General features: G+C 43.3%; 2 protein-coding genes across 2 annotated transcripts in view; one reads left to right on the top strand and one right to left on the bottom strand.

The window, feature by feature from the left end:
• The window catches only part of LOC129193813 (glutathione S-transferase omega-1-like), a 1,858-nt gene extending 303 nt beyond the window's left edge, over window positions 1-1,555 (top strand). The window contains exons 2-6 of the mRNA XM_054798492.1: window positions 331-439; window positions 526-748; window positions 820-921; window positions 983-1,089; window positions 1,282-1,555. Of these exons, the coding sequence (XP_054654467.1) occupies window positions 331-439; window positions 526-748; window positions 820-921; window positions 983-1,089; window positions 1,282-1,432 (692 nt within the window). The 3' untranslated portion in view covers window positions 1,433-1,555. The remainder of the gene's footprint in view (window positions 1-330; window positions 440-525; window positions 749-819; window positions 922-982; window positions 1,090-1,281) is intronic.
• On the bottom strand, window positions 1,505-25,622 carry itprip (inositol 1,4,5-trisphosphate receptor interacting protein). The gene is made up of 2 exons (XM_054798491.1): window positions 25,503-25,622; window positions 1,505-4,305 (listed from the first exon to the last, which is right to left on the bottom strand). The coding sequence occupies exons 1-2, from the start codon at window positions 25,575-25,577 to the stop codon at window positions 2,692-2,694; spliced, it is 1,689 nt and encodes a 562-aa protein (XP_054654466.1). The 5' UTR covers window positions 25,578-25,622; the 3' UTR covers window positions 1,505-2,691.

Below are 25,622 nucleotides of genomic sequence, written 5' to 3'. Positions count from 1 at the left end.
TCTTCCTTTTCCATTGACCCTCTGTATTGTACCGCATCCTGTTGAACTCCTAGCATTTCCATACTGGTTGGAATGATCATAAACATACAGGAAATGCTGATGTTGGTGTGACTCAGCGTTTTTGAATGTTGAACAGTTACACATTTTCACCTAATTCAAGTTGTAGGATTATGACAGCCTGGAGGGGAAAGTTGGCTAATTTGACAATTTTTGCAGTTTTAGACTTGGCGTTGTACTTATTGAATAAACATGTGGCATTAGCTCCAAAATATGTTGTGGTTGCACATCACCTTGCACTTTTTAACTAGAATCCTGTGTATATTCTTCCAGGGAGTACTGCTCCCGGACCCGTGCCAGAGGGCCAAATCCGACTGTACAGCATGAGGTTCTGCCCCTTTGCCCACAGGACCCGACTGGTGCTGAACGCCAAAGGGATCAAGTACTGTAACGAAACCCCCTGAAGTCAGCGTATGTGTTCAATTTGAAACAAACCATAACACTCAGGTCTTTTTTTGTGTGCACCAGACACGAGATCATCAACATCCACCTGAGGGACAAACCCGAATGGTTTCTGAAGAAAAACCCCCAGGGTCTTGTCCCCACCCTGGAGACGACAGCAGAGGAGCTGATATGGGAGTCTCCCATCGCCTGCGAATACCTGGATGACGCGTATCCTGGCAGGAAGCTGCTTCCTTCCACTCCGTTGGGAAAAGCCCAGCAGAAGATGATGCTGGAGAATTTTTCCAAGGTATTCGTCTAAACGGGTGTGGATTTTTGGGTGTCCTGCCCACTCTGCCGCTAAGCAGTATTTTGTGACAGATACCTGCACACGCCTTCAAGATCTCAATGGGCAGACATAAGGGTGAAGATGTTTCTGGACTGGTTGATGAACTCAGAGAGAAGTTTGGCAAATTAAATGAGGTACGTGTAATACCTGTGCTTTGGGATTTCTTCTTAACTACTGAGTCTGTGTGTTTTCCAGGATCTGGCAAAGAAGAAGACAAAGTTCTTTGGTGGCGATTCTATCACCATGATCGATTACATGATGTGGCCGTGGTTCGAGAGGCTGGAGGCCTTCAAGCTGACAGAGTGAGTAGGCCCTTGAAGGTATTCAACTGCACTGCACCACACGTGATGATAAATCTTCAGTTTTGATAAATGCTGACATTTAGATTGTTAAGGGAAAAGTGCACTTACAAACCCAGGAGTGTTAGCGGTATAGTAAGTTATAATAAGTATGTTGGAAGCCATGTTAGTAAAGAATGTGGGCCATTATTCCAGCTGCTTAGATGGTGCACCTGAGCTGAAGACGTGGGTGGCGCGCATGTCAGAGGACCCAGTTGTCCAAGCAAGCGGGCACAGCGTGGACACCTACCAAGGCTTCTACAAGACCTACCTGGAGGCCAAACCCAACTTTGACTATGGGCTGTAGATAACTGCAACCGCCCAGCTTTTCTTTGTTTTTATTCATGTGCTGCTGAGTCATTATTGTTGGGGGAAACTTATTTTTGTACTTCTAAATGTTGTACTGGAAATAAAGGCGCCATTATCACTACTCATGGTGCATTCAATGCCCTTAAAAAAAACATGAACCACAATGGAAGAATGTTAAAGTGAAATTATTTTATTGGTGGGTGAACATGAATTGAGCATGAAAATGCAAAAGCTGCCTCAAAAATCAGCTAGTTTGGATTCCTATCCCCATTTGCCTTCTTTTACATCTGAAGTGTCGTGTGCAGTATAGAATGTACATAGAGTATAGCAGAGCTGCAACAATCCATCCACTGGTTGCTTTTTGATGTAAAAAGGTAAACATCATCTGACTTCAGCCTCTCAAATGTGAATATTTTTTATATCTTTAGTCATCCATGCAAGCATAGCTATTACGTATCTAGACAAGACATCAGCTTTGACTTTGGAAAACACCAATCAACACATTTGCCTTTGTTCCCATATGTTAGAGACATTGTGTTTGCTTCATATTGATTTGGTCTGTCTTGGATCTAAGCCATGACTTAATTCATCCAAACAACAAGCTCCAGATGAACAAAATACAGGTTAGTTGCAGCCCTAATGTTTACACTGTTGCACCGTTCACTCCCATGGTTACTTTTACTTTTTTTCTTACTCTCCATCATGCACTGAGATGCACAAAAGCATTGGGATACACAAAAGATGCCAATGTTTCTGGCCATGACTCATTTGGTTGTGCTCCATACGTTCACGGCCAAAAACATTGATTGGCATCTTTGGTGCTAATATTTTTGGCCATGACTGTAGCTTCAGCACTAAATGCAATAAGACCTATCATACAACAAGCACTATAATACAATAAGCGGTATACTACAATAAGCAGTATAATCCAACATCCATCCATGCATCTTCTATGTCGCTTATCCTCATTAGCGTCGTGGGGGCATGCTGGAGCCTATCCCTGCTGACTTGGGGTGAGAGCCGGTGTACACCCTGGACTGGTGTCCAGCCAATGGCAGGGCACATATAGACAAACACTCACATTCGTACCTATGGACTATTTAGAGTCTCCAGTGAAGCTAACGTGCATGTTTTTGTGTTTTTTTTGGAATGTGGGAGCAAACCGGAGTATGCAGAGAAAACAGGGAGAACATGCAAACTCCACACAGAGATGCAGTATAATATAAGAAGTATCCTACAATAAGTTGTGAAGTACTTCTAGTAATGAAAGGCTTCATGATACGAGAGTGGCATGTACTCTTGTAACAGCATGGCCGCATTCCTCATCATCTCCTGGAGGTGGTGCACTGTTGCTGCATAATGGTCCCTCCTCAACACCAAACTCCGGAACAGATTGATGGGCTCTGCTTTGCGGATCATCTGCGGAAGCTGGAGCTCTTGTGGTACTCTACTGTTCCCTATCAGGACATGACGAAGATTCTTCTCCCGGAGGCTCCTGTGCATGAAGTCGAGCACGTCCCGGAGTCTGCATTCAGTTCTGTCGGCGGTCCAAATCGACGTTTGTTTGAGCAGCAACAGGTGCAAAAGAACCGTCTTCCAGTGGTAGTCGGTCAAAGCGTTCCCACCAGTTAGCGCCGTCTGCTTCCTGTGCAGGAAGGCGACCACCTGAAGGCATTGTAGATGGCAGGGATGTTGGGGGAGGTGTTTGGTCAGGTGTTTCAGTAGGTTCCTCTCGTAGACGGCCAGTGAAAGAGGCCAAAACGGGTCTTGAGGACTGCCGCAGTCTGACGGGAAGTGTGAAACCAAATAAGCATCGGTGTCCACAAGCTGGACCGCAGGTATGATGTTCACCATGACGCTTTTCCCTGAAGGGAATCGGACCTTTAAGGCGCCCGCCGCGTCCAGGCTGCGAAACGTGACCTCAAAGTCATACTTGTGGGAGATGCGCCCCCACGCTTTGGTGAGGGACACCTGAAACCACTTCATGACTTGATCTTTGGCCAGGAGAGGCATTCTTCTGGAGCACAGCAGCTCATCCAGGCTGCGCTCATGTTTACCGTGCAGCAGACACAGCATGTCGTCTCCCATGTTAGCAGAACCACACAGGCACCCTCCCTCCTGCTCCCCGAACAAGCTCACCTGGATGGTGCCGCATCCTTGCTTGTCTGGGGGCGTGTGGCTGGACGGCTCGCACCACAAGCTGACCTGGAAGGCGAGCGGATCGGGAGGCGAGAAAGGCACAATGAGGTCGCACGCTGGAGGCTTGCACACCTGCCAACACTCAAACATGCTTCCGATCCCGACAAAGTCCTCCACCTCCATGTCTGCCTCTCGGTCACTAACGCTCCTCAGAGACTCCAGGAGGTCGTCAGTGAAACCCTCCACAAACTCCCTCACCCTCCCGTTGTCGTGGGCGGTGGCGTACGTGCATTGGTCACAGAAGTTGCTGAGGATGTTCTTATCTAGAACCATTGTGCTGGCGTCCACGGATCCACTCTCAGGAAGTTCGTCATCCACTCCGCTTGCATCCGAGTCACCCGTGTCTGCCCTGCACATCTCAATGGTAAAAAACACCACAAAAGAAACGACGCTCCAGATGTACCAGCTGTAACCGTCCTCCTCGCCACCTTCCTCCAGCTGGGAGAGCTCCTCCTCCAGCTTGGCCCGCTCCCGTTCCAGCCTCTCCTGGTGCTCCCGCATGCGCACAATCAGCTCCTCGTCCTGCTCCGCGATGGAGGTGGCGTTCTCTTGGGGAAAGAGCAAGGGGTGGTTCAAGATGGCGGCGGTGACGACCATACACACCCGTGCGAAGGTCCCCTGCATCTTGGGCTCGTATCTACCAGCCGTGCTTCTGCAGCTACTGATCACTTCCTAAAACAAACAAGAAGAAAACGAGTCAATAACATGCGTTATGGTGACAGGCCGACACCAAACATACTGTGCTGCATCCAAACGGCAACAAAACGTGTACACGTGTCAAATGTAAGCAGCATATTCCACACCACACACAATCACACAAGACTATATGCAAATGAGCTGACGCCTGCCTGGACACACAATGTCAACTTCTGAGTGTTTTGGGTTATTTCTCTGCTTCTTCATCCAAATGAAAGGAAAGGGAGGATTGAAAATGAGAAACACGGCGTAATGTCCACGCTACAGTACGTGCTACATCCAGGGTTTCTACTCATCTACTGCATTTTTTCTAACCAATAAGGATGTCTACAAGAGCAGTGTGGAGTCTTACATGGAGTTGATCTTCATCTTCAACATCTTCTCCTGTCACGGTCACAGCACTCATGCATGCATGTTTCTTCTGTCTCATCCATTCATCCATTCACTCATTCATCCATTCATTCATTCGCATTGCCGTTTTAAGGGTTTGATGCGGTGCAGTGATCTCCTTGCTGTGTCGCATTGTGTTGGATTATTAATCTCAGGGGTCGGCAACCCTTGATTCCGGTCCGCCAGCCTTCACTGAGCGCGGTGATTTTTTTTACACTGAAGTAGGGCAAGTGTGCATTTTCAAAATGAATGTGAAACATCCGGCTCATGGCAAGTCCGTGAATGCATCGAGACTGCGTTCTGACTGCTAATTGTATGAGCAAGGGAGGGGGAGGTAGGCTAGTGTATGCAGTGAGTCTCACTGAGTGGGGGAGAAAATAGGTGAGGGAGTTTGGAGTTGAGTGTGAAGCAAGTTACTGCACAGTAAAATAAAAGTATAGAATTTACGAGTGCATAGCAATATGTTTTATAACGAGAAGCGCGCTGTAGCTACATTATGTGCTTGTAGCCGTGACACGCTAAGCTGAGGCGGTGGCTCCAGGAGAGCAGAGGCTGAGTGTGTGCTGCAGCAGCTGACTGTACACTCACCGCTCACAACAATATGTGCTTTCACTTTCACATCTACAAATACCACAAAAAATCCCCCAACGATGTCAGGAAAAGTCTTTACATTTGTTGCTAGTCGCTTTTGAGAAAATAAGTCACCAAGAAGACTTGGTGACTTATCTTATCTTTAGTGAGAAAATGGCCAAGTTGGCAACCCTGGGCTGCACATGAGGTAGGAAGCCATTCACATGTGGAGAATACATGAACGAATCCTCCATAAAAATATCAGAGCATCTATTCTCCCAGTGAAAGAATAAACAGGAAATGATTGAGACAATGAAAGAATGTCTCTCTTTGCAAAGACGATGGTTATTGATGACAACTGAGCACGCATAACTGTGATGGCCTTTTTTTATCTCAAAGTTGGCTACATTTTGTTTTCATTTTACACAAATACACCCCTGATCCAAATCTTAAGAGCAGTTGAAAAATGGCTAGAATGATCATTTTGCACATTTGGATCTTAATGAGCTTTTAAGTAGAACTACAATATGCAAAAACAAGAAGAGGGAGTGAGACAAAAAGCATTTGGAACTTGTAATTTAAACAAAAAAAAAATGAAATAGGCTGTTTATCAGCTGATCAAAAGTTTAAGACCGCAGACTATAAAAGCCAAAATCTGCTAAAAATTTTCATTTTCTGTCATCAATCCCCCTGTCATGCCCTCCTGATGCTAAAGCTAAGAAGCTTTCTCTTTTTCAACGTGGTGGGATTGTGGAGCTGCATAAGCAAGGCCTCTCGCAGCGTGCCATGGCTGCTGAGGTTGGAAGCAGGAAATCAGTCATTCTACATTTTTGGAACGATCCTGAGCATTATGGAACAAAAACATCACACCTGCACTGAGCCGGAGGATCAGACTGGCCGTCCATCAAGACACTTCCACCCACATGAAGGCCTTACTGGTGCCGACCGCAGCGCAATAACCATCAGACGCCATCGGAGGCAAAGGCTTTAAAAAACCAAAAAGGAATTCAAAGACCTCGTCTCCTTCAACGCCACAAAAGTGCCCGTTTAGACTTTGCCAGGGAGCATCAAACATGGGACATTGAAAGGTGGAACAAAGTTTTATTCTCTGATGAGAAAAAATGTAACCTTGACGGTCCAGATGGCTTCCAACGTTACTGGCATGACAAGGAGATCCCACCTGAGATGTTTTCTACCCGGCACAGTGGAGGGGGTCCATCATGGTCTGGGTGCTTTTTCATCCCTCATGATCGAGGGTCCTCATCTGTGTGGTACCAGCTGGGTTCTTCAACAGGACAACGCTGCAGTTCACAATGCTGGCTTGACCAAGGAGTTCTTCAGGGAGAATAACATCACTCTTTTGGACCATCCTGCATGTTCCCCTCATTTAAATCCCATAGAGAACATTTGGGGATGGATGACAAGGGAAGTTTCTAAAAATGGCCATCGGTTCCAAACAGTTGATGCCCTTGGTGAAGCCATCTTCACCACTTGACCACATCGGGCTCCAACCACTGCTAGCCAGGCTTCAACCACCGACAGCTGGGCTACAACCGATCAACAACAACAGCAGCATACAGGCCGCCGATGAACAGTCGCTGCTGTCTTCTTGCAGTGGGGGTGCGCCGAGGCTCCGGAGTGGGCTAGCAGCTCCAGGGAAGCTAAGAACACCAGGGAGGCTAACAACAACAACAGTAGCATACAGGCCACCGCTGAACAGGTGGAACAGTATGGACACACACTCACACAATAAAAATAAATGTGGGGTAATTAACAGGGCAATCCACATGAATCGGACATGGAAAGTCTTTCAGACGGTTAACAACTCTAGATTAATCTGGGACTCAAAAGCAAAACCAAAGGGTATATTGGGTGGTCACCTTAATATACGCATCTTAAGATCAAAACGTGAGCAGATCAATCACCTTTTTACAGAGTCAACTCTAGATTTAATTTGTTTGTCAGAAACATGGCTTAAGAAAAATTCTCCCTCTGCTGCGGTTAAAATTCCAGGTTATGTGGGATTTAGGAGGGATAGAGCTGAGGTGAAAGGTGGTGGGGTTCTGGTCTATGTGAGAGACACCATTCAGTGCAGAGATTGAATGATCTGGAACGTATCGGCCTTAACATGATTCTTGCACCTCAGATGTCTTTCACTCTCATAGTCATGTATCGTCCACCGTCCTCTAACATGAACTTCTTTGATAAGTTGAAGGAAATATTACGCCAGAGTGATTTTAAAAAGGAGGTTATTATAATGGGTGATCTAAACCTAAACTGGGAAGATAAAAATTCAAGAAAAAAGCTGAAGCAGATAACTGATAGTTTTAACTTGGTCCAAGTAGTAAAGGCTCCTACACGGATTACAACCTCTACCAGTACTCAAATTGATCTGATTTTTACCAACAGGCCCGAAAGAATTACACAATGATATAATATGATAACTGGGCTGTCAGATCATAATTTGGTACTTATATCTAGGAAATTAAGTAATAGGCGAAATGTTACACTTTCTGGTAATAAAGATTTCATTGGTATCCCAAGAAATAAACAGGAAGCTTTCAAAACAGCCATAACAAACCTGAACTGGGACAATCTACTTTCAGACAATGATGTGGAAATAATTACTCAGAATTTTAAAGAGAACATACAAAGCAAAATCAAGGAATTCACAGTTAGAACTAAACGCAAAAGCCAGAAGCAGTCTCTCCCATGGCTGACTGACAATGTCATCAAACTCATGAAGGACAGAGATAACGCTTTAAAAGTAGCCATAAAAACTAAACTGAGCCATGACAGGCAGATATTTACTATACTGAGGAACAAAGTGATTAGACAAATGAGAAAAGCTAAAGCAGATTTCTTAATTCTATTATTGAAAACTGCCACGGCAACTCTAAAAGCATCTGGACTCAAATAAATAAACTAACTGGTCAAAATCATACTTTTACAAAAGAAACTGAATTAAAAGTTAATGGTACCATCCTACAAAACCCAACTGATGGACACATTCATACTTAAAGAAGTTAGTGAGTCAATAGCTGGTCCATTAACACACATTATTAACGCTTCACCAAGTCAGGGGATATTTCCAGAAGCGTGGAAATTTGCTGCCGTTGTTCCAGTTTTTAAAGGAGGAGATCCTTTCCTCACTTCAAATTACCGGCCTATCAGCATATTACCCATTGTCTCAAAAGTTTTTGAAAAATTGGTTGCCAAACAAACCATTGACCACCTCAACAATAGCCCTTTCGCACTGCATCCAATGCAATTTGGGTTCAGAGCGAACCACTCTACAGAAACTGCCACTTGCTACTTTGTTGAAAAAATCAAGTCATCCATGGACCGGGGAGGGGAGGCAGTGGGTGCTGCCTTCCTAGACCTGCGGAAAGCATTTGATACTGTTAATCACTCTATATTATTAAAGAAACTCCTGAATTTCAATCTCTCCACAAACTGTCTTAAGTTGTTACTGTCATACCTCTCATCTCGCTTTCAGCTGGTTAAAAATCATAACCATAATTCCAATGTCTTAGGGTTATCAACTGGTGTCCCGCAAGGCTCAGTACTAGGCCCACTTCTATTCAGCATGTACGTTAATGATCTCCCTTTTGTGTGTGAGTCATGTGACATCTCAATGTACACTGATGACACAATAATCCTAGGTCATGGGTAGACGGCAGGGGAAGTTGAGACTAAGCTAACTGATGCAATGGTGAGAATTACATCCTGGCTAAATCAATGTTGTTTGCAGTTAAATGTTACAAAAACGGTCTGTATGTCATTTCTGTCTCTGGTGAGAGGCTTCAGGTTGTTACAGAATTTAATATCTAGGACTACACATTGACTCGAATCTCAGCTTCAAAAATCACATCAAGAAAGTCTGCAATAAGGTAAAGTTTAGAATGTCAAATTTTAGCTTTATCAGAAACTCTATCAATTGAAGCAGCCAAGATATACTTCTTCTCTATGATTATCTCTCACATCACTACTGTCTGATAAGTTGGTCTAATGCACACTCCACTGTAATGAAACTACTCCAATCATGATGTAAACAAGCACTTAAAACACTGGATAAAAAACCTTTCAGATACCACCATTGCCATATTTTGAAGAAGTATAAATTGCTGAGCTGGGAAAATCTCATCAAATACAAAAACATCTGCTTAGTATATAAGATCTTGCATGGTTTGGCTCCTCCTCCACTATCCGCTTTCATAACATTTCGGTCCTCCACTACCAGGGCCACCAGAGGTGCCACTAAAAAAGATTGCACAATCCCAATCAGGAAAAGCACATTTAGCCAGGCTGTATTCTCATTTAGAGCATCCCATCAATGGAATACAGTACCACAATCAGTCAGAGAATCTTCATCATATCACTCTTTTAAACTCAATGCTAAGAACTGGCTTGTTGAATGGCAAAGATGTGTGCACTAGCAGTATCACTGGTACTATCCATTATTTTACCTGCGTCAGGTAGTGAACAAATTAAATGTAAATGGTAAGGTAGCCAATATGGCTGGCTTGGCGGTGTTTGTATTATAATTTTCATTTTGGTTTTATTAATTTTATTATATAACTTGTACTGTGGGATATGTAATGCTGACTGTATTTCTGTCTATGTCTGTTGTGTATGGTTTCTTCTTTGTTGTTTTGTTTTGTTGGGTCTATTACCATCTGGCAAAGGGACTGCTGATGAAGATTAGCCTTTCAGCTAACTCAGGTACATTTACTTTCTGGAAAGAAATGTTGATTAATGTACACTGTCCCTTTTTAAAAATAAAGAATTTCAATTTGAATTTGAACTTGGAGCAATGTTCCCACTAGCCTCCTGGAAACACTGGCATCAAGCATGCCCAAAGCCATTTTGGAAGTGATGAACAAGAACGGTGGAGCTCCTCATTACTGAGTCCTACTGAGAACATGTTTTGTTCTGGTTTGCAAACTTTTTTGAGCAATGGTCTTAACCTTTTGATCATCTGATAAACAGCCTATTTCAGTTTCATTGTTGTTTTCAATAAATGACTTTTCCAAAATGCTTTTTGTCTCACCCCCCCTTCTTGTTTTTGCATATTGTAGCTCTACTTAAAACCAAATAAGACCCAAATGTGCAAAATGCTAACTCCAGCCATTTTTCAACTGCTCTTAAGATTTGGATCAGGTCTGTTTGGGAAGCACTCAGTAAGACTTACAGAGTTGCAGTAAGTGTTGAAATTATTTTACAGAAGCGCACTTCTGCACTTCTTGTTAAAGTCTGTGGTTGTAACATTTCAAAAGATTACAATTTTTACAGGTTTATAAGCAGTGTAATGTTTTAGTTTTTTTTTTACTGGAAGAGGAGACAGCATGGCCCTTTTGATGGTAAAGGTTTCCGACCCCTGATTTATCTGAAGAGATCAACAGAAAAGCACGTGATAGTCCCCATACACACTACACTACAGCTTGTTTTACATCCTAACATTGGGCAAGTGAAGGCTTGAAGGTAAAGGTCGAATTCAGTGCAGATGTCCACCCACTACACACGACGCCTGCAATAACGAACACAGCATCTTCATCTTTCTCCAGATGATGCTCCAGTAGCAGGGAGAGTTTATGTGTACCTAACAAAGTGGCCAGCGAGTGTCGCTTCAAAAAGGAAACCAATCCAGCTGCTTTCAGAAAGGACTCCACCCACTGGAGTGTAAATACGGCAGTGGGGGGCTGTGTGTGACCCACGACCACACTTGGGAGGAAGGAAGACTGAACATTATCTTCCCTTGTTGGCAACATTTACCCAACCTTTGTGAAGAACATCCACGTGAAGGACAGCCAGACACTGTCATCTGATGACGCAGAGGAAAACCAATGGTAAACATTGGAAGAGGAAGTTACATAACAGCCTCTCTGAGCTTTACCCCTGTGGTCACCAACCCCCGGGCCGCGGCCTGGTACCGGGCCGTGGGTCATTTGTTACCGGGCCGCACAGAAAGAAAACATAATTTCCATTATTTCATTTTTTTATGTTTTATTTTGAAAAGTGGCCGGATTCTCTGTGTTACATCCGTCTCACTTGACACATGTCCATTGTGGATGTGCTAACTTGATCTCATGCTGCACAGATAGACTACTACTCTATTTTTACCATTTTTCTTTCACCTCATATGTGGTGTCAAATGCTGATACGATGTGGGAATGCATGAAGGTAAGTTTGATGACTTATTGAGTGCTAATGTGCACATTTGCCTCAAGTGAATTCATGCTAGCACACTTTCTTTTACTACACACGTCAAACAGCCATGTCATCATCTCTCTGGGAAACCTTGGCTGGAACTTGAACTGGTGGATGGTGGGTCAGCATTCATTTTGTGCTTTTAATTTGATGTTATTCATGTCTTAGTTTTACACAATACATCATAAATAAGATACATTTGATATTTGATCGCTATAATGTACGAACCCCTCTCCCCCCAAAAAAGGTTGGGGACCACTGCTTTACCTTTCTTTAATATACTCTGGCGAGAAACAACAGGCCGTCCTGTCATGATGGATTTATTCATATTCAGTGTATTTGAATGCTTTTAATCTTGTTGATGATCTGTAAAGGACTATGTGTTGAAAGGTGCTGCATGAACCTTATTATGAAAATACAAAGGAAACCTCCTCCCACTAAAAGAGTTTACCATCCATCCATCCATCCATCCATCCATTTTCCTCCACGTTGCGGGGACAGCAGTCTCAGTAGGGAAGTCCAGACTTCCTGGTCCCCAGCCACCTCCTCCAGTTCCACCGGGAGGACACCAGGGTGATCCCAGTCCAGCTGTGAGACATAATCCCTCCAGAGTGTCCTAGGTCTGCCCCGGGGCCTTCTCCTGGCTGGGCATGCCCGGAACACCTCACCAGGGAGGCGTCCGGGAGGCATCCGGACTAGATGAGCCACCTCAACTGGCTCCTCTCCATGTGAAGGAGCAGCGGCTCTACTCTGACACCCTCCCCCTATCTTTTAGGGTGAGTCCAGCCACCCTACGGAGCAAACTCATTTCAGCCGTTTGTATCCACCATCTCCTTCTTTCTCTAAAAGAGTTTACTCCAGTATGATTTATAATTGTCAAAAATAAGTAATTTATTTCATTAATTACGTTAAAAATCTTACCATATTTAAGACACATGCATCATGTCACACTTCTCCTCTCTGTTATGACGGCACAACAGTGTCTCCCCCCCAGTCACACAGAGTCTCCTGCTCTTTACCAACTTTACTGTGAGCTGAACACACCGACAGCAGTGCAATTCCAGCACCATAAATGTATCTCCCACTCACAAACACCTCTCTAGTCCTCCTCGGAAGCACACCTCCTCATTGTCAACGGCTTAGCGAGCTGCATTCACTGACACTCCAAAGATTCAGAAAACAAGCCAGTATCTGGTGTGACCTCCTGCCTCATGCATGTGTGTGCAACACATCTCCTTGGCATAGAGTTGATCAGGTTGTGGATTGTGCTGGATATTGGTGGGAACTGGTACACGCTGTCGTGTACGCCGATCCAGAGCATCCCAAATATGCTCAATGGGTGACATGTCCAGTGAGTATGCTGGCCATGCAAGAACTGGTACCTTTTCAGCAAGAATTGTGTACAGATCCTTGCAAAATGGGGCCGTGCATTATCCTGCTGCAACATGAGGTGATGTTCTTGGATGTATGGCACAACAATGGGCCTCACGGCCTCTCGTCACAGTCTCTCTGTGCATTCAAAATGCCATCAATAAAATGCACCTGTGTTCTTCGTCCGTAACGGACACCTGCCCATACCATAACACCACCGCCACCATGGGCCACTCCATCCAAAGATTGACATCAGAAAACCGCTCTCCCACACGACGCCACACACGCTGTCTGCCATCTGCCCTGAGGAGTGTAAACCGGGATTCATCTGTGAAGAGAACACCTCTCCAACGTGCCAGACGCCATCAAATGTGAGCATTTGCCCACTCAAGTCAGTTAGGACGACAAACCGGAGTCAGGTCGAGACCCTGATGAGGATGACGAGCATGCAGATGAGCTTCCCTGAGGCGGTTTCTGACAATTTGTGCAGAAATTCGTTGGTTATGCAAAGCGATTGTTTCAGCAGCTGTCCAAGTGGCTGGTCTCAGACCATCTTGGAGGTGAACATGCTGGATGTGGAGGTCCGAGGCTGGTGTGGTTACACGTGGTCTGCGGTCATGAGGCTGGTTGGATGTGTTTCCAAATTCTCTGAAACGTCTTTGGAGACGTCTTATGGTAGAGAAATGAACATTCAACACACGAGCAACAGCTCTGGTTGACATTCCTGGTGTCAGCATGCCAATTGCACGCTACCTCAAATCTTGCCACTTCTGTGGCATTGTGCTGTGTGATAAAACTGCACATTTCAGGGTGGCCTTTTATTGTGGGCAGTCTAAGGCACACCTGTGCACTAATCATGGTGTCGCATCAGCATGTTGATGTGGCACACCTGTCAGGTGGGATGGATGATCTCAGCAAAGGAGAAGTGCTCACGATCACACATTTAGACACATTTGTCAATAATGTTGGAGAAAAATGCTGATATTGTGGATGTGGAACAAGTCTTATATCTTTGAGTTCATCTCATAAAAATAGGGGCAAAAACCAAAGTGTTGTGTTTATATTTCTGTTGAGTGTAATTCCACTGAGGGCTGCATACTGAAAAATGAAAAGATGTGGGGGCCGCTTTTACTTTTTTTTTTTTTTTTTTAAACCCACCCAAACAAAATATTTAATATAATGTATATATATATACTGTATATATATATATACCGTAAAGCACCGTGTATAAACCACACTTTTTTCCCACTGGTAAGAAACAAAAAATCGGGGTGCGGTTTATACACGATGACGGGTCTGTGACCAGATGCAGAAATTGACGAGAAGTCTATTTTAGAAGAGCCATCTGTGGGTCAGACAGTTGCTTTGACTTTAGCGCCCTCTGCTGTACAGTTGCTGAAAATGCTTGTGTATGCAACTAACTTATCTGACGGCTGTCTGTATTTTCACACAGTGAAACGATCTCGATATACCCTTAAGCTATCCTAAGCTTCCAATGTCAAATACAATACAACGTTGGAGTTTATTCAAATTCACACTGAAGCAATGCAATAAAATAATAATAGAGAAAAAGAGAAGCAGTGAAAGATATCAATTTTGATTTATTATGATTATTATTAATCTGTGCTTAGCCATAATATTAAAGATCTAGATGCCGAAGTTCAGATTTCTCCTTTATTCTTCTTTTTAAAATTGCTTAGTACCTTTACGCATGTTGATTTGAGATGAAAGAGTTGGCAAGCATTTATGAACTAAAATTTTTTTTTCCCCCGCTGTGAGCCTGAAAATGGGGGTGCAGTTAATACACGGGTGCGGCTTATACACGGTGCTTTACGGTACACATATAAAAATATGTTTAGTCATTTGATCAATGACAAAGCGTATTATTATTATTATTATTATTATTATTATTATTATTATTATTATTATTATTATGGACTGTTTCTCCTCATATTACTTTTTGGCTGTTTTTGTATTTTTACTAATATTTCAATGTTCTACTTGTACATTTTTTTCTCATACTAATATGACTTATGATAATAAAGTCAATATATGATGAGAATAACATTATTCAAGATTGAAGAGTTTTATTGTCATATGCACAGTAAAACAGGCAGTTATGCTATGCAATGAAATTCTTATTCTGTTCATTCTCCCAAGAAAAGAAAGAAAACACAAGAAAGAATAAGAACATAAGAAACATAAATACCAATAAATTAAGCAACAACAACAGAAGAGACATTAATACAAATAAATAATACAAATATATAAATAAATAAATAAAGTGCTATGAGTGTGTGCGTGTGTTGCGTGCGGCGTGTGTGAGTGCTTCGTTGAGAAGCCTGATGGCCTGTGGGTAAAAGCTGTTTGCCAGCCTTGTGGTCCTGGACTTCAAACTCCTGTAGCGTCTGCCTGACGGTAGGAGTGTGAATAATGAGTGTTGTGGATGTGTGCTGTCCTTGATGAGGTTGTGTGTTCTTCGTAGGACTCTAGTTTTATAAATGTCTTGCAGTGAGGGGAGGGCTGCCCCAACAATGTTCTGTGAGGTCTTGATCACCCGCTGGAGTGCCTTCCTATCACGTGTTGTACAGTTACCGTACCAAACAGTGATGGAGGCGGTAAGGACACTTTCCATAGTGCATCTGTAGAAGCAACTCAGGATTGTGGTGGACATGCCAAATTTCCTCAGTCTTCTCAGGATGTACAGTCTCCTTTGGGACTTCTTCAGAATTTGTTGGGTGTTGTGAGACCAGGTGAGGTCCTCGCTGATGTGTGTGCCAAGGAACTTGAAGGTTTTCACCCTCTCCACCTCAGTCTCATCAATAAACAGGGGTCTATGCGGCTCCTTTTCCCTTGTTCTTGGGTCGATGATCATCTCTTTAGTCTTATCTGTATTGAGAAGGAGATTGTTATCACGACACCAAGCTATGAGGTCCGCCACCTCTCTTCTGTATGATGTTTCAACACCACCAGTGATCAGTCCGATGACTGTAGTGTCATCCGCAAATTTAATGATGCTGGTGTTGTTCTGGGAGGCCACGCAATCGTAGGTGAAGAGCGTGTAGAGGAGCGGACTCAGCACACACCCCTGTGGGGTCCCAGTGCTCACAATTCTTGAGCTGGATGTGCGATTGTGGACTCTGACTGACTGGGGTCTGCCTGTGAGAAAGTTAAACACCCAGTTACAGAGGGAGGGAGACAGGCCAAGTGTGAGGAGCTTATTTGTGAGTTTGTGGGGGCTGACTGTATTAAAAGCAGAGCTATAGTCTATAAATAGCATTCTGACGTATCTGTCCTGGCCCTGTAGGTGAGAAAGGGCTGTGTGGATGGCAGTGTTGACTACATCATCCGTGGACCGGTTCTGGCGATATGCAAACTGTAGAGGGTCCACAGTTGCCGCCGGGATGCTCTTTTTGATGTGGGTCATGACTATTCTTTCAAAGCACTTCATTACAATAGGAGTGAGTGCTATAGGGCGATAGTCATTCAAGCAGGTCACGTTGCTCTTCTTGGGTACGGGCACTATGGTGGTGGACTTAAAGCAGGTCGGTACAGATGCTTGTGCAAGCGACAGGTTAAATATGTCAGCAAGCACATCAGCTAGCTCTGATGAGCAAACCCGAAGTGCACGGCCTCAGATGTTGTCTGGGCCTGCTGCTTCTCGTGGGTTTGTTTTGTTTAGAACCCTGCACACATCAGCTGATGTCACCATGAGAGGTGAGTCCTGTGTGCTCCCCAAGTCCAGCCACCCTCTCTGCTCATCAGGACTTTGGGTGTCAAAGCGGGCATAGAACTCATTCAGCTCATCTGGAAGTGTGGTTTGGCTGGACGTGGCTACGCTACTCCGCTGTCGATAGTCTGTGATGTGCTGGAGCCCCGCCCACATGCGCCGAGGGTCTGAGGTGGAATAGTAGCCCTCCAGCTTCTGTCTGTACTGTCTTTTGGCCTCTCGTATGGACCTCCTCAGGTCATATCTGGCCTTTTTGTAGTCCTCGGCGGTGCCCATGACAAATGCAGTCGAACGAGCACGTAGCTTAGCCCTTACATCACTGTTCATCCACTGTTTTTGGTTAGGGTATTTTCTGAAGTACTTGATCAGTTTCTTCATTCCACACTTTAACTGCTGTACTTACAGGGGGAGCTTTTTTAAGAAGTTGTCTGTATGTTGGATAAAGGAATATAGAGATGTGGTCGGCCTTTCCAAAGTGGGGTCTTGGAACAGCCTTCAAAGCACCTTTCATGTTGCTGTAGACTTGGTCCAGGATGTTATTTTCCCTTGTGGGAAAGCTCACATGCTGGTAATATTTGGGGAGGACAGTCCTGAGGTTACAGTGGTTGAAATCGCCAGATATAATGAATACAGCGTCTGGGTGTTTGGTCTCGTGTTTATCAATGATGTCATGCAGGAGGCCTAGTGCGTTAGCGTTGTTAGCTCGTGGTGGGATGTAAACAGCAGTTAAATACACAGCACTAAACTCACGAGGCAAATAAAAAGGTCTGCATTTCACCATCAGCAGCTCAATGTCCTGCGAGCAGTGCTTTTTCATCGTCTGTACGTCTGTGCGCCACCGTTTGTTTACGTAAACACAGACGCCGCCACCTCTGTGTTTACCAGACGCTAAAGTCCGATCTCCCCGGTAAGCAGCAAATGTTTCCAACTGGATCGCCGAGTCCGGTATATCCTCCGTCAGCCAGGTTTCTGTGAAGGTGAGGACACAGCATTCCCTGATCTCACGTTGAGCTGTAATCCTTGCTCTTAGTTCGTCCATCTTGTTTTCAAGAGAGCGGACGCTGGCTAGCAGCAGGCTTGGTAGCGGTGGCCTAGTCGCTCTAGCTTTTAGCCTAGCATGCAGGCCGGTCCGCTTGCCTCGTTTACGCCTCGGATGCTTTGCTCGCCGGGTATTCAGCTCACCAGGCCCGCAGGCTGCTGTGTTCCCCCGGCGCAAAAGAAAGGCAAAGTCTGAGAGGCTAAATGAAAGTTCATGGTGAACCCTGCCGATGTTCAAAAGTGTCTCTCTGTTGTAATGTACTGCGTGAGTGTGTTGAATGTCCAAAATGAACAATAAAATAGCAAAAAATAGAAAAAAACGGGAGAGTGAAACAGAGACGTCTGCCACGGAGGGCGCCATCTTGCATGCATATTATAGAATTTACCCAACTGAATTTACCCCAAATTTCAACTTAATCTTTTGTTTGGTTTGTTTCTTTTATTACAACTTTTCCCCTGTAATATTTCAACTTGATGCTATTTTTTTCAGTTAATATAATGAGTTTACTCCCTTAATATTTTGTCTTTATTCTTGTAAAAGTACTGCTTTTTTCATTTTTGCTGTTGTTTTTTAAAATTTATTTTATTGTTTAATCTTTGCTGTGCCACTCACTATTAAACAGACTAGTCTAGCGCTAGGCAAATACATTTTCAGACAAGTGTGCTTGACAAATGATGTATAATTGAATAAAATGTCATTAACACATACACATATGCTGTATATAATTGTGTTCTGTCATTCATCTTTCTGTTCAAATAAAAAGCTAAATTGTTCTTTTCCTATGAGAAAGCGGTGAAGATGTTAAACATGTCCAGTATCTGCTGACACATGGAGAAGGTTAGCATGAAATAAGCTCTGCTTCTTCCCGACATGTTGACCTTGGTAACTGTATACAGCAGGGGTGTCCAAACTTTTTCCACCTCGGGCCATATACTGAAAAATGAAAGGATCCACGGGCCACTTTGATATTTTGTAAAGCAATGCTAAAAAGTTCTATCTAGTATATATACAGTATATGTACATATAAAACTACAAAACTCCTCAGCTTTTTGATACAGATGAAAAGTGTATTATTGAATTAACTTCGGCCTTTGCTCTTTTACGTCCCCAATTCTTGCCCATTTTTTTGTAAATGTTCCAAATATTTCAACATTCTACTTACATAATCTTCGCAAATGTTCTTCTTGTAATATTAGGATTTTATTCCCATAATATTTTGACTTTATTCCCGTAATGTTATATTTTTTCCCCAACCTAATTTTCCAAAACCAACTTTATTTGATTCTTTTTTCTTTAATATTGGTAATGGTAATGGTTTGATTCATCTTGAACATGCACGCAATGACAGTGGAGCTCATCACATAACACAATTCCCAATTTTGCATGTCCAAGAAGGAGTAGGAAGAAGCAAAGCTTATTTAATCCTACCCCTTCAGTTTCAGTGGATTTCAACTCCATGCTACTAAAATGACCTCACAATATTATGAGTGTATTCTCGTAAAATTGCTGCTTTTTTTCTTGTTAGATTGTGACTTTTTTCTCTTCATATTTTGACTCTTATTTCATATTTTGGCTCTTATTTTTTACGTTTTACAACTACTTCAACTTTCTTCTTGCATTTTTTTTCTCATAATAGTATGACTTTATTCCCATAATATTTAGATTTTATTCTCGTAATATTATAACTTTTTCCCCACCCTAATTTTCCAAAAATTACAACTTCATCTTTGTTTTTTCATAACATTATGACTTTTTTTTAAGCGTCTTTTTTCTTCAATATTCCAACTTTATGCTACTAAAATGACGTTATTTTTCCTCATTATATACTGTAGCAAAGTTATTCTGATCAAATTTAGATTTTTTTTCTCGTTAGATTACAACTTTTTTTCTTAATATTTTTGCTTTATTTTGATTTTATGCTGATTTTGCAATTTTTGTTGGTAATAAATTACATTTTTAGAACGTGCGGAAAACATCCACAGACCGTGCGCACTTTGAACACCCATGATTTAAGTAAATGTCATCTGATTTCACCCTCTCGAATGTGAATATTTTTTTATTGCCTCAATCGTGCATGAAAGCAGACCTATTATCTTTGTGTTTGAGGTCAAAAAAGATATTCACACACATCAGCTTTGCCTTTGGAAAGCAGTGATTGACATTTTTGCCTCTTTTCTGATACGTTGCGGACCAAACCACTAAGTGTTCGTGTTTGGTTAATATTGACTTGGTCCGTCTAGGGCTGGGGTGTCCACACTTTTTCCAGCGAGGGCCACTTTGGTATTTAGTAAAGCAACACATAGAGATATGCTAAGAAGCTACATGTAGCTCAAGAAAAAACACCTATATTACAAAGGTGAAATGCTACTCAAAATGAGGTTTTTCCCATAATAATACAAGTTTATTCTTGTAAAATTGTGACTTTTGTTCCTCATTCCATCATGACTTTTTTCTTAATATTTTTACTTTATTCCTGTAAAATTAAAGCTGTTTTTTTCCTTTTCTGATGTTTTTTTCAATTTTCCAACTATTTCATTTCAGCTTTCCTTTTTTAACATTTTCTTCTCGTAACTATAACTTTATTCCCATAATATTTTTTGTTATCTTTTTAAAACAACAAACAACATTGTTACTAAAAGTTTATTCTCATAAAATTGCAACGTTTTTGTCATTAGAAAACATTTTTTCTCTTAATATTATGACTTTACTTTTAAAATTGCTGCTGTTTTCTATTTCTGCTGTTGATTTTTTTGTATAATTTTCCAAATATTTCAACTTTCTTCTTGTATATTTTCTTCTCCTGATATTTTCACTTCATTCTCATGTTATAAATTTTCCCCCAACCTAACTTCATGCTACTAAAATGACATTTTTCCTCATACTATGACTTTATTCTTGTGAAATTATGGCTTTTTTCCTTGCGAGATTACAAGTCTTCTCTTAATATTTTGACTATTGATAGAGTTTCCCATTTTTGCTTCTGTTACTGTTTTTTTTTTTAAGCTTCGTTGTTAAATTACATTTTTAGACTGTGCTTCGGGCCGATAAAGTCACAGCCGCGAGCCGCAAATGGCCCCCGGGCTGCACTTTGGACACCCCGGGTATAGACTGTACCCAGTATATGACAGGCCCGTAACCAGATATTTTTTGGGGGGATGCAAAGATCTGAGTGAACGGACCTTTTGCGATGGAGTGAAGCGACCGAGCGGGGGGAGGGTGTGTCAGGGGGGTGTCCCCCCTCCCAGAGCAGGGAAAATTTTGCATTTGGAGCCCGAAAAAACAGTTTTGTGATGCATATTTTGGACAGACATAACAACAATGGTATTTCCTCCAAATGACAAGCTTAAGGGCAAAATGCCAACATCAAGCTTGCCCTATTTAGATAAGTTCATCAGTTTACTGGGCGACTGAGCATACCATGGCTTCAGTGGTGGATGCTATTTCCACAGGCCTACACTATATGAATCACTACAATGTGTTTCAGCCTTACCTATCGCTCATTCAGCATCATCTTTCTTGGAAAATATGTCCACCACTTCCTCCAGGTTGATAACCTTTTTGTAGTGAATGTGGAGAAGTGCCAGCGAGGTCAGCCGCTGTTGCGTCATACTGGCCCTCATGTAGGTGTTCAGACGCTTCAAGGTACTGGCACTTGGCTCACATTCACACCATGTTACTGGGATGGTACAGGCCAACTGAAGGAGGACCCTGATGTTGGGGAAGTGAACGGGATTGTGTGACGGTCCACAACTTGATGTGGGGAATGCAGGTGACCAATGCAGGACAGGTGAGCGTCCACTTTGGTCACGGGATAATCATGTCTCATTCCTAACAGTTCTGAGCACTTCTACAGCATTTTGGATTCCATTTTACAAAACAAAAAGTGTTCCAATTGGTTGTGATGGTATAGTATATTGGTTGGCGAACCCTTTCTAATTCCCCTTCACATCATTATCTTCACATTTTATCATTTGTCTCACAGGTGCGCTGATATTCATACAATGAAGTACAGTCAAACTTGTCTATAGCGGCCACTAGAGGGAGTCTGCAAAAGTGGCCGCTATAGACAGGTGGCCTCTATAAACAGGTTGGCATCCAGTTTGAATGTTGACCAGTAGAGGAAAAAAAAAAGGGGGGGGGGAATACTAATAATGTTGACCAGTAGAGGGCACTGTGGGACTGCGGATAAAAGCTGTACAGCACTACTAGGCTTGTTAATATCCACGACCCACAGAACAAAGCTGTGCTAGTAATGTCTTACGCTTGTTTTTAATGTTTTACTTTTTATACGGCAGAGTGTCATTACAGCTTTAGTTCATCAGGAAGTGACGGGAAGTGACGGTGGGCGTCCCGAGCAGGAGAGCTAGGCTCAGTGCTAGCTGTGAGTTTGGAGAGAGTTGGGAAGTGTGTTTATGTTGGCGTGGATGTAAAGTCCTGCAGTGTTCTCCGCTGTTAATAAAGCCATTAAAGTGCATCGGCGACGTGAGTCTCTCCTTCCCCACAACAAGCGGCATTACAGTATTGACCAGTGCACACCAGGAAATAAACGGTGTCATTTCTTACAGGCATTGGCTGGACAGCTATGTAGTGGGGCTTGTTTAACCTTTGCCTTGTGGGCAAGCAGGAAGGAGAGACGATGCTGAGAGATGTGTGTGTGTTCTGAGCTGCTGTCTGGTGGTCGCGTTCAATAAATAAAGTTGGCAGAAGCAACAGGAGAAGTTTCCTTCTTGGCTTCGGAGCTGAATAACACTGACAAGTTAACAGACTAGCAGCGAACGGAAAAGAAGACGGCTTTGTCTGTGTTGAATACAGAAGATGAGGACTTTGATGGATTTGTGGATGAGGATTGATAAAAAATAACGTGAGTACATTCTAAAATACTTCAATTAAGTACAACCCAACTCAGTTTTGCTCCCGCTGCCGCATGCATGCTAGCCTATGTTTTTTTTTATTGTAGCGTCGCTGGGAGCACGTCCTGTTCCCAGCATACTTTGCGGTAATGTTTTGGTGCAAATGCTCTTAAAGTTACATGTTTGACCAGGAAATAGCAAACTCAAAAGACGACAGCTTTTTTATGTGGAACAACTGACAGTTTGTGTGGATCTTGTGAATGATTGTGACTGAGCTAGGACTCAGTAATTAAAGTCTACACACGACGGCGTCATTGATTGAAAAACAAAACTTTTTCATGCATGAAGCTTCTACTTGAGTTGGTAATTTGGCCGCTATTTGCAATCAGATATTGACCAAGGGAGACAAAACGGGTGGCCGCTGGCCACGTTGGACAGGTGACTGCTATACACAGGGTCTATAACATGTAAATTTGCTGCGGGGGATTTTTCAGTGGCTGCTATAGGCAGGTGGCCGTTCTATAAAGGTGGCCGCTAAGACAGGTTTGACTGTATTTTGTAATCCAATTTATAATATAGGACAAGTTAACACATTCAAACTTCTTTTGCATGATGTCCCTGAACACATCTCACATGGCCAACATGGCTGCTGCTGCACAGCGTGCAATACTAAATGAGGCCCAGCAATTAGCATTAGCAAAGTAGCAACAAGTAAAACAGCATATTGAAGACAACATAGTCACAATGACACAGAATATGACCTGTAACAACAGTTTTACAGAGGAATGACAGGTGATCATCTACATTGCACATAAATGATTCCAAGTTAGTTCAACAAAGAAACTGCATTAAAGTCTATAAAACTTCACTCAAAAGTGCAGACTGGCTCATTCCAATGAGTGAACACTATAAAATGCACATGACATTGTATATGACAAAATATAAACACACAGTAAACAATAAATCACCAAATATCCCGGACAGTGCAAAAACGTGACTGACAATGACTCATTCTGAGCACTTCCTGCAGCAATGTGCACATGCCACTATTCACCAGCAACAGGCGCTGTTGCAACACTTCTGCCTTCATTTATCACAGCACATCTACACTCGGTTACAATTGCACACCTTGAGAGGAGCTTTTTTTTTTTTAACCAAGCTGACCTTTTGGTCTCCCGAGGGAACCCCCCGAACCCCCCCTGGTTACGGGCCTGTATAATGCTCCTTAATGAACGCCTTCATTGCCACTCTAATAGCTACAATGACATTGAATCAAAAGAATGCCCTGTATTATCCTGCAGCACCTGCGACCCCTGGTGGGCACTCAGCTGGACCCCCTGCAGTTTGCTTACCGGCCTAGGATCGGAGTAGACGACGTAGTGATCTACCTGCTGCACAGATCACTGCTACACCTGGAGGACAGCGGGAGCGCTGTGAGGGTCATGTTTTTTGACTTCTCCAGTGCCTTTACCACTATCCAGCCGTCACTGCTCAGAGTGAAGATGGAGAGTGTGGGAGTAGACCAACAACTGACTGCATGGATTATAGACTACCTCGCCAACAGACCACAGTATGTGAGGCTCCGTCACTGTGTGTCTGACATGGTACTCTGCAGCACAGGTGCCCCTCAGGGTACGGTGCTTTCCCCTTTCCTCTTCACCCTCTACACCTCGGACTTCACACACAACTCCACACAGTGTCACATCCAGAAGTTCTCCGATGACACAGCCATTGTTGGTTGTGTTTCGGAGGGGAATGATCTGGAATACAGGACGGTCATCAGGGACTTTGTCAGCTGGAGTGAGCTTAACCAGCTGCAACTCAACACCAGCAAGACAAAGGAGATGATCATTAACTTCCAGAGGAAAACATCCCACTTCACACCGGTGAACATCCAGGGAGCGGACATAGAGTTGGTAGACAGCTACAAATTCCTGGGTGTTCACCTTACCAACAAACTGGACTGGTCCGTCAACACCCACGCCCTCTACAAGAAGGGCCAGAGTCGCCTCCACCTGCTGAGGAGACTGAGGTCCTTTGGTGTGTGCAGGACTCTCTTACGGACCTTCTATGACTCTGTGGTGGCCTCAGCCATCTTCTATGCTGTGGGCTGCTGGAGAGGGGGCAGCACGGACAGGGACAGGAGCAGGATAAATAGACTGATCAGGAGAGCGAGCTCTGTCCTGGACGGTCCTTTGGACTCCGTGGAGGAAGTGGGGGAGAGAAGGATGTTGGCTAAGCTGACATCCATCATGGACAACACCTCTCACCCGCTACATGACACTGTTGTTTCCCTTAGCAGCTCCTTCAGCAGCAGACTGTTACACCCATGGTGTAAGAAGGAGAGGTTCCGCAGGTCCTTCATACCGACCACTGTCAGGCTCTACAACACCTGAACCATTTTGTATTTCACTATGTCTATGCATTGCATGCATTGTCTATGACTATGCATTCTTGACTTGTGTACATACTTGTGTATCTTGCTTGCTGCTGTAACAGATGAATTTCCCTGCTGTGGGATTAATAAAGTACTACTACTACTACTAAGTATGCTGACATTTTGTGACGTATAAATGTTTGGCAACTAGTTTTGACTTTTCCAACATTACTGTATAATCATCCTACCGCAAGTGAGGTCAACTTTTGTTGGGAGGGGAAACTACTACAAAAATGTCCGAACGCAAAGTGACGTTCCCATGCGACTCCTCCTTTGTTGTCATGGCAACAAAATAGTGACCGTGTCTCCTAGCTACACAGGATGATGTTAGTCCAGAGACGCAGGAGTAACATTGCAGTTACTACTACAACCAAATTATGTTGTGTGGATTATTATTATTATTATTTTTTTTTTTTTAGCGAGAATAGCATTTAAAAAGTGCCCGAAAGTGTCGCATCGCCCTGACAACAACAGCGCATGTTTCGCTAGCAGCTCGCGTGTCGTCGAAGATTAACAAAGTTTAGCGGAAAAGTTGAAAGGAACTCACAATGTACCGTAAATCAGAGACAAACTTACCTTTAACACGACCTGCTCCGTACCGTGATATAAAACGTCATGTTCCCGGCTCTGTTGGCAGTTTATCAGCCTCATGGAGCTTCCAAGTTGCAGTTTTCCTCTGACATTTCCTGTTCTCGA

Source organism: Dunckerocampus dactyliophorus, chromosome 14 (assembly GCF_027744805.1).
Source record: "Dunckerocampus dactyliophorus isolate RoL2022-P2 chromosome 14, RoL_Ddac_1.1, whole genome shotgun sequence".
NCBI classification, from domain to species: domain Eukaryota; kingdom Metazoa; phylum Chordata; class Actinopteri; order Syngnathiformes; family Syngnathidae; genus Dunckerocampus; species Dunckerocampus dactyliophorus.
Note: the sequence above shows the minus strand (reverse complement) of the source record. Positions and strands in the feature narration are given on the sequence as shown.

Bases quoted from the DNA above. Each gene is read 5' to 3' on its own strand.
- itprip (XM_054798491.1), bottom strand. From the start codon at position 25,577: ATGAGGCTGATAAACTGCCAACAGAGCCGGGAACATGACGTTTTATAT. The intron at 4,306-25,502 runs GTAAGTTTGTCT...TGTTTGTTTTAG, and splicing joins CGGAGCAGGTCGTGTTAAAG to GAAGTGATCAGTAGCTGCAG.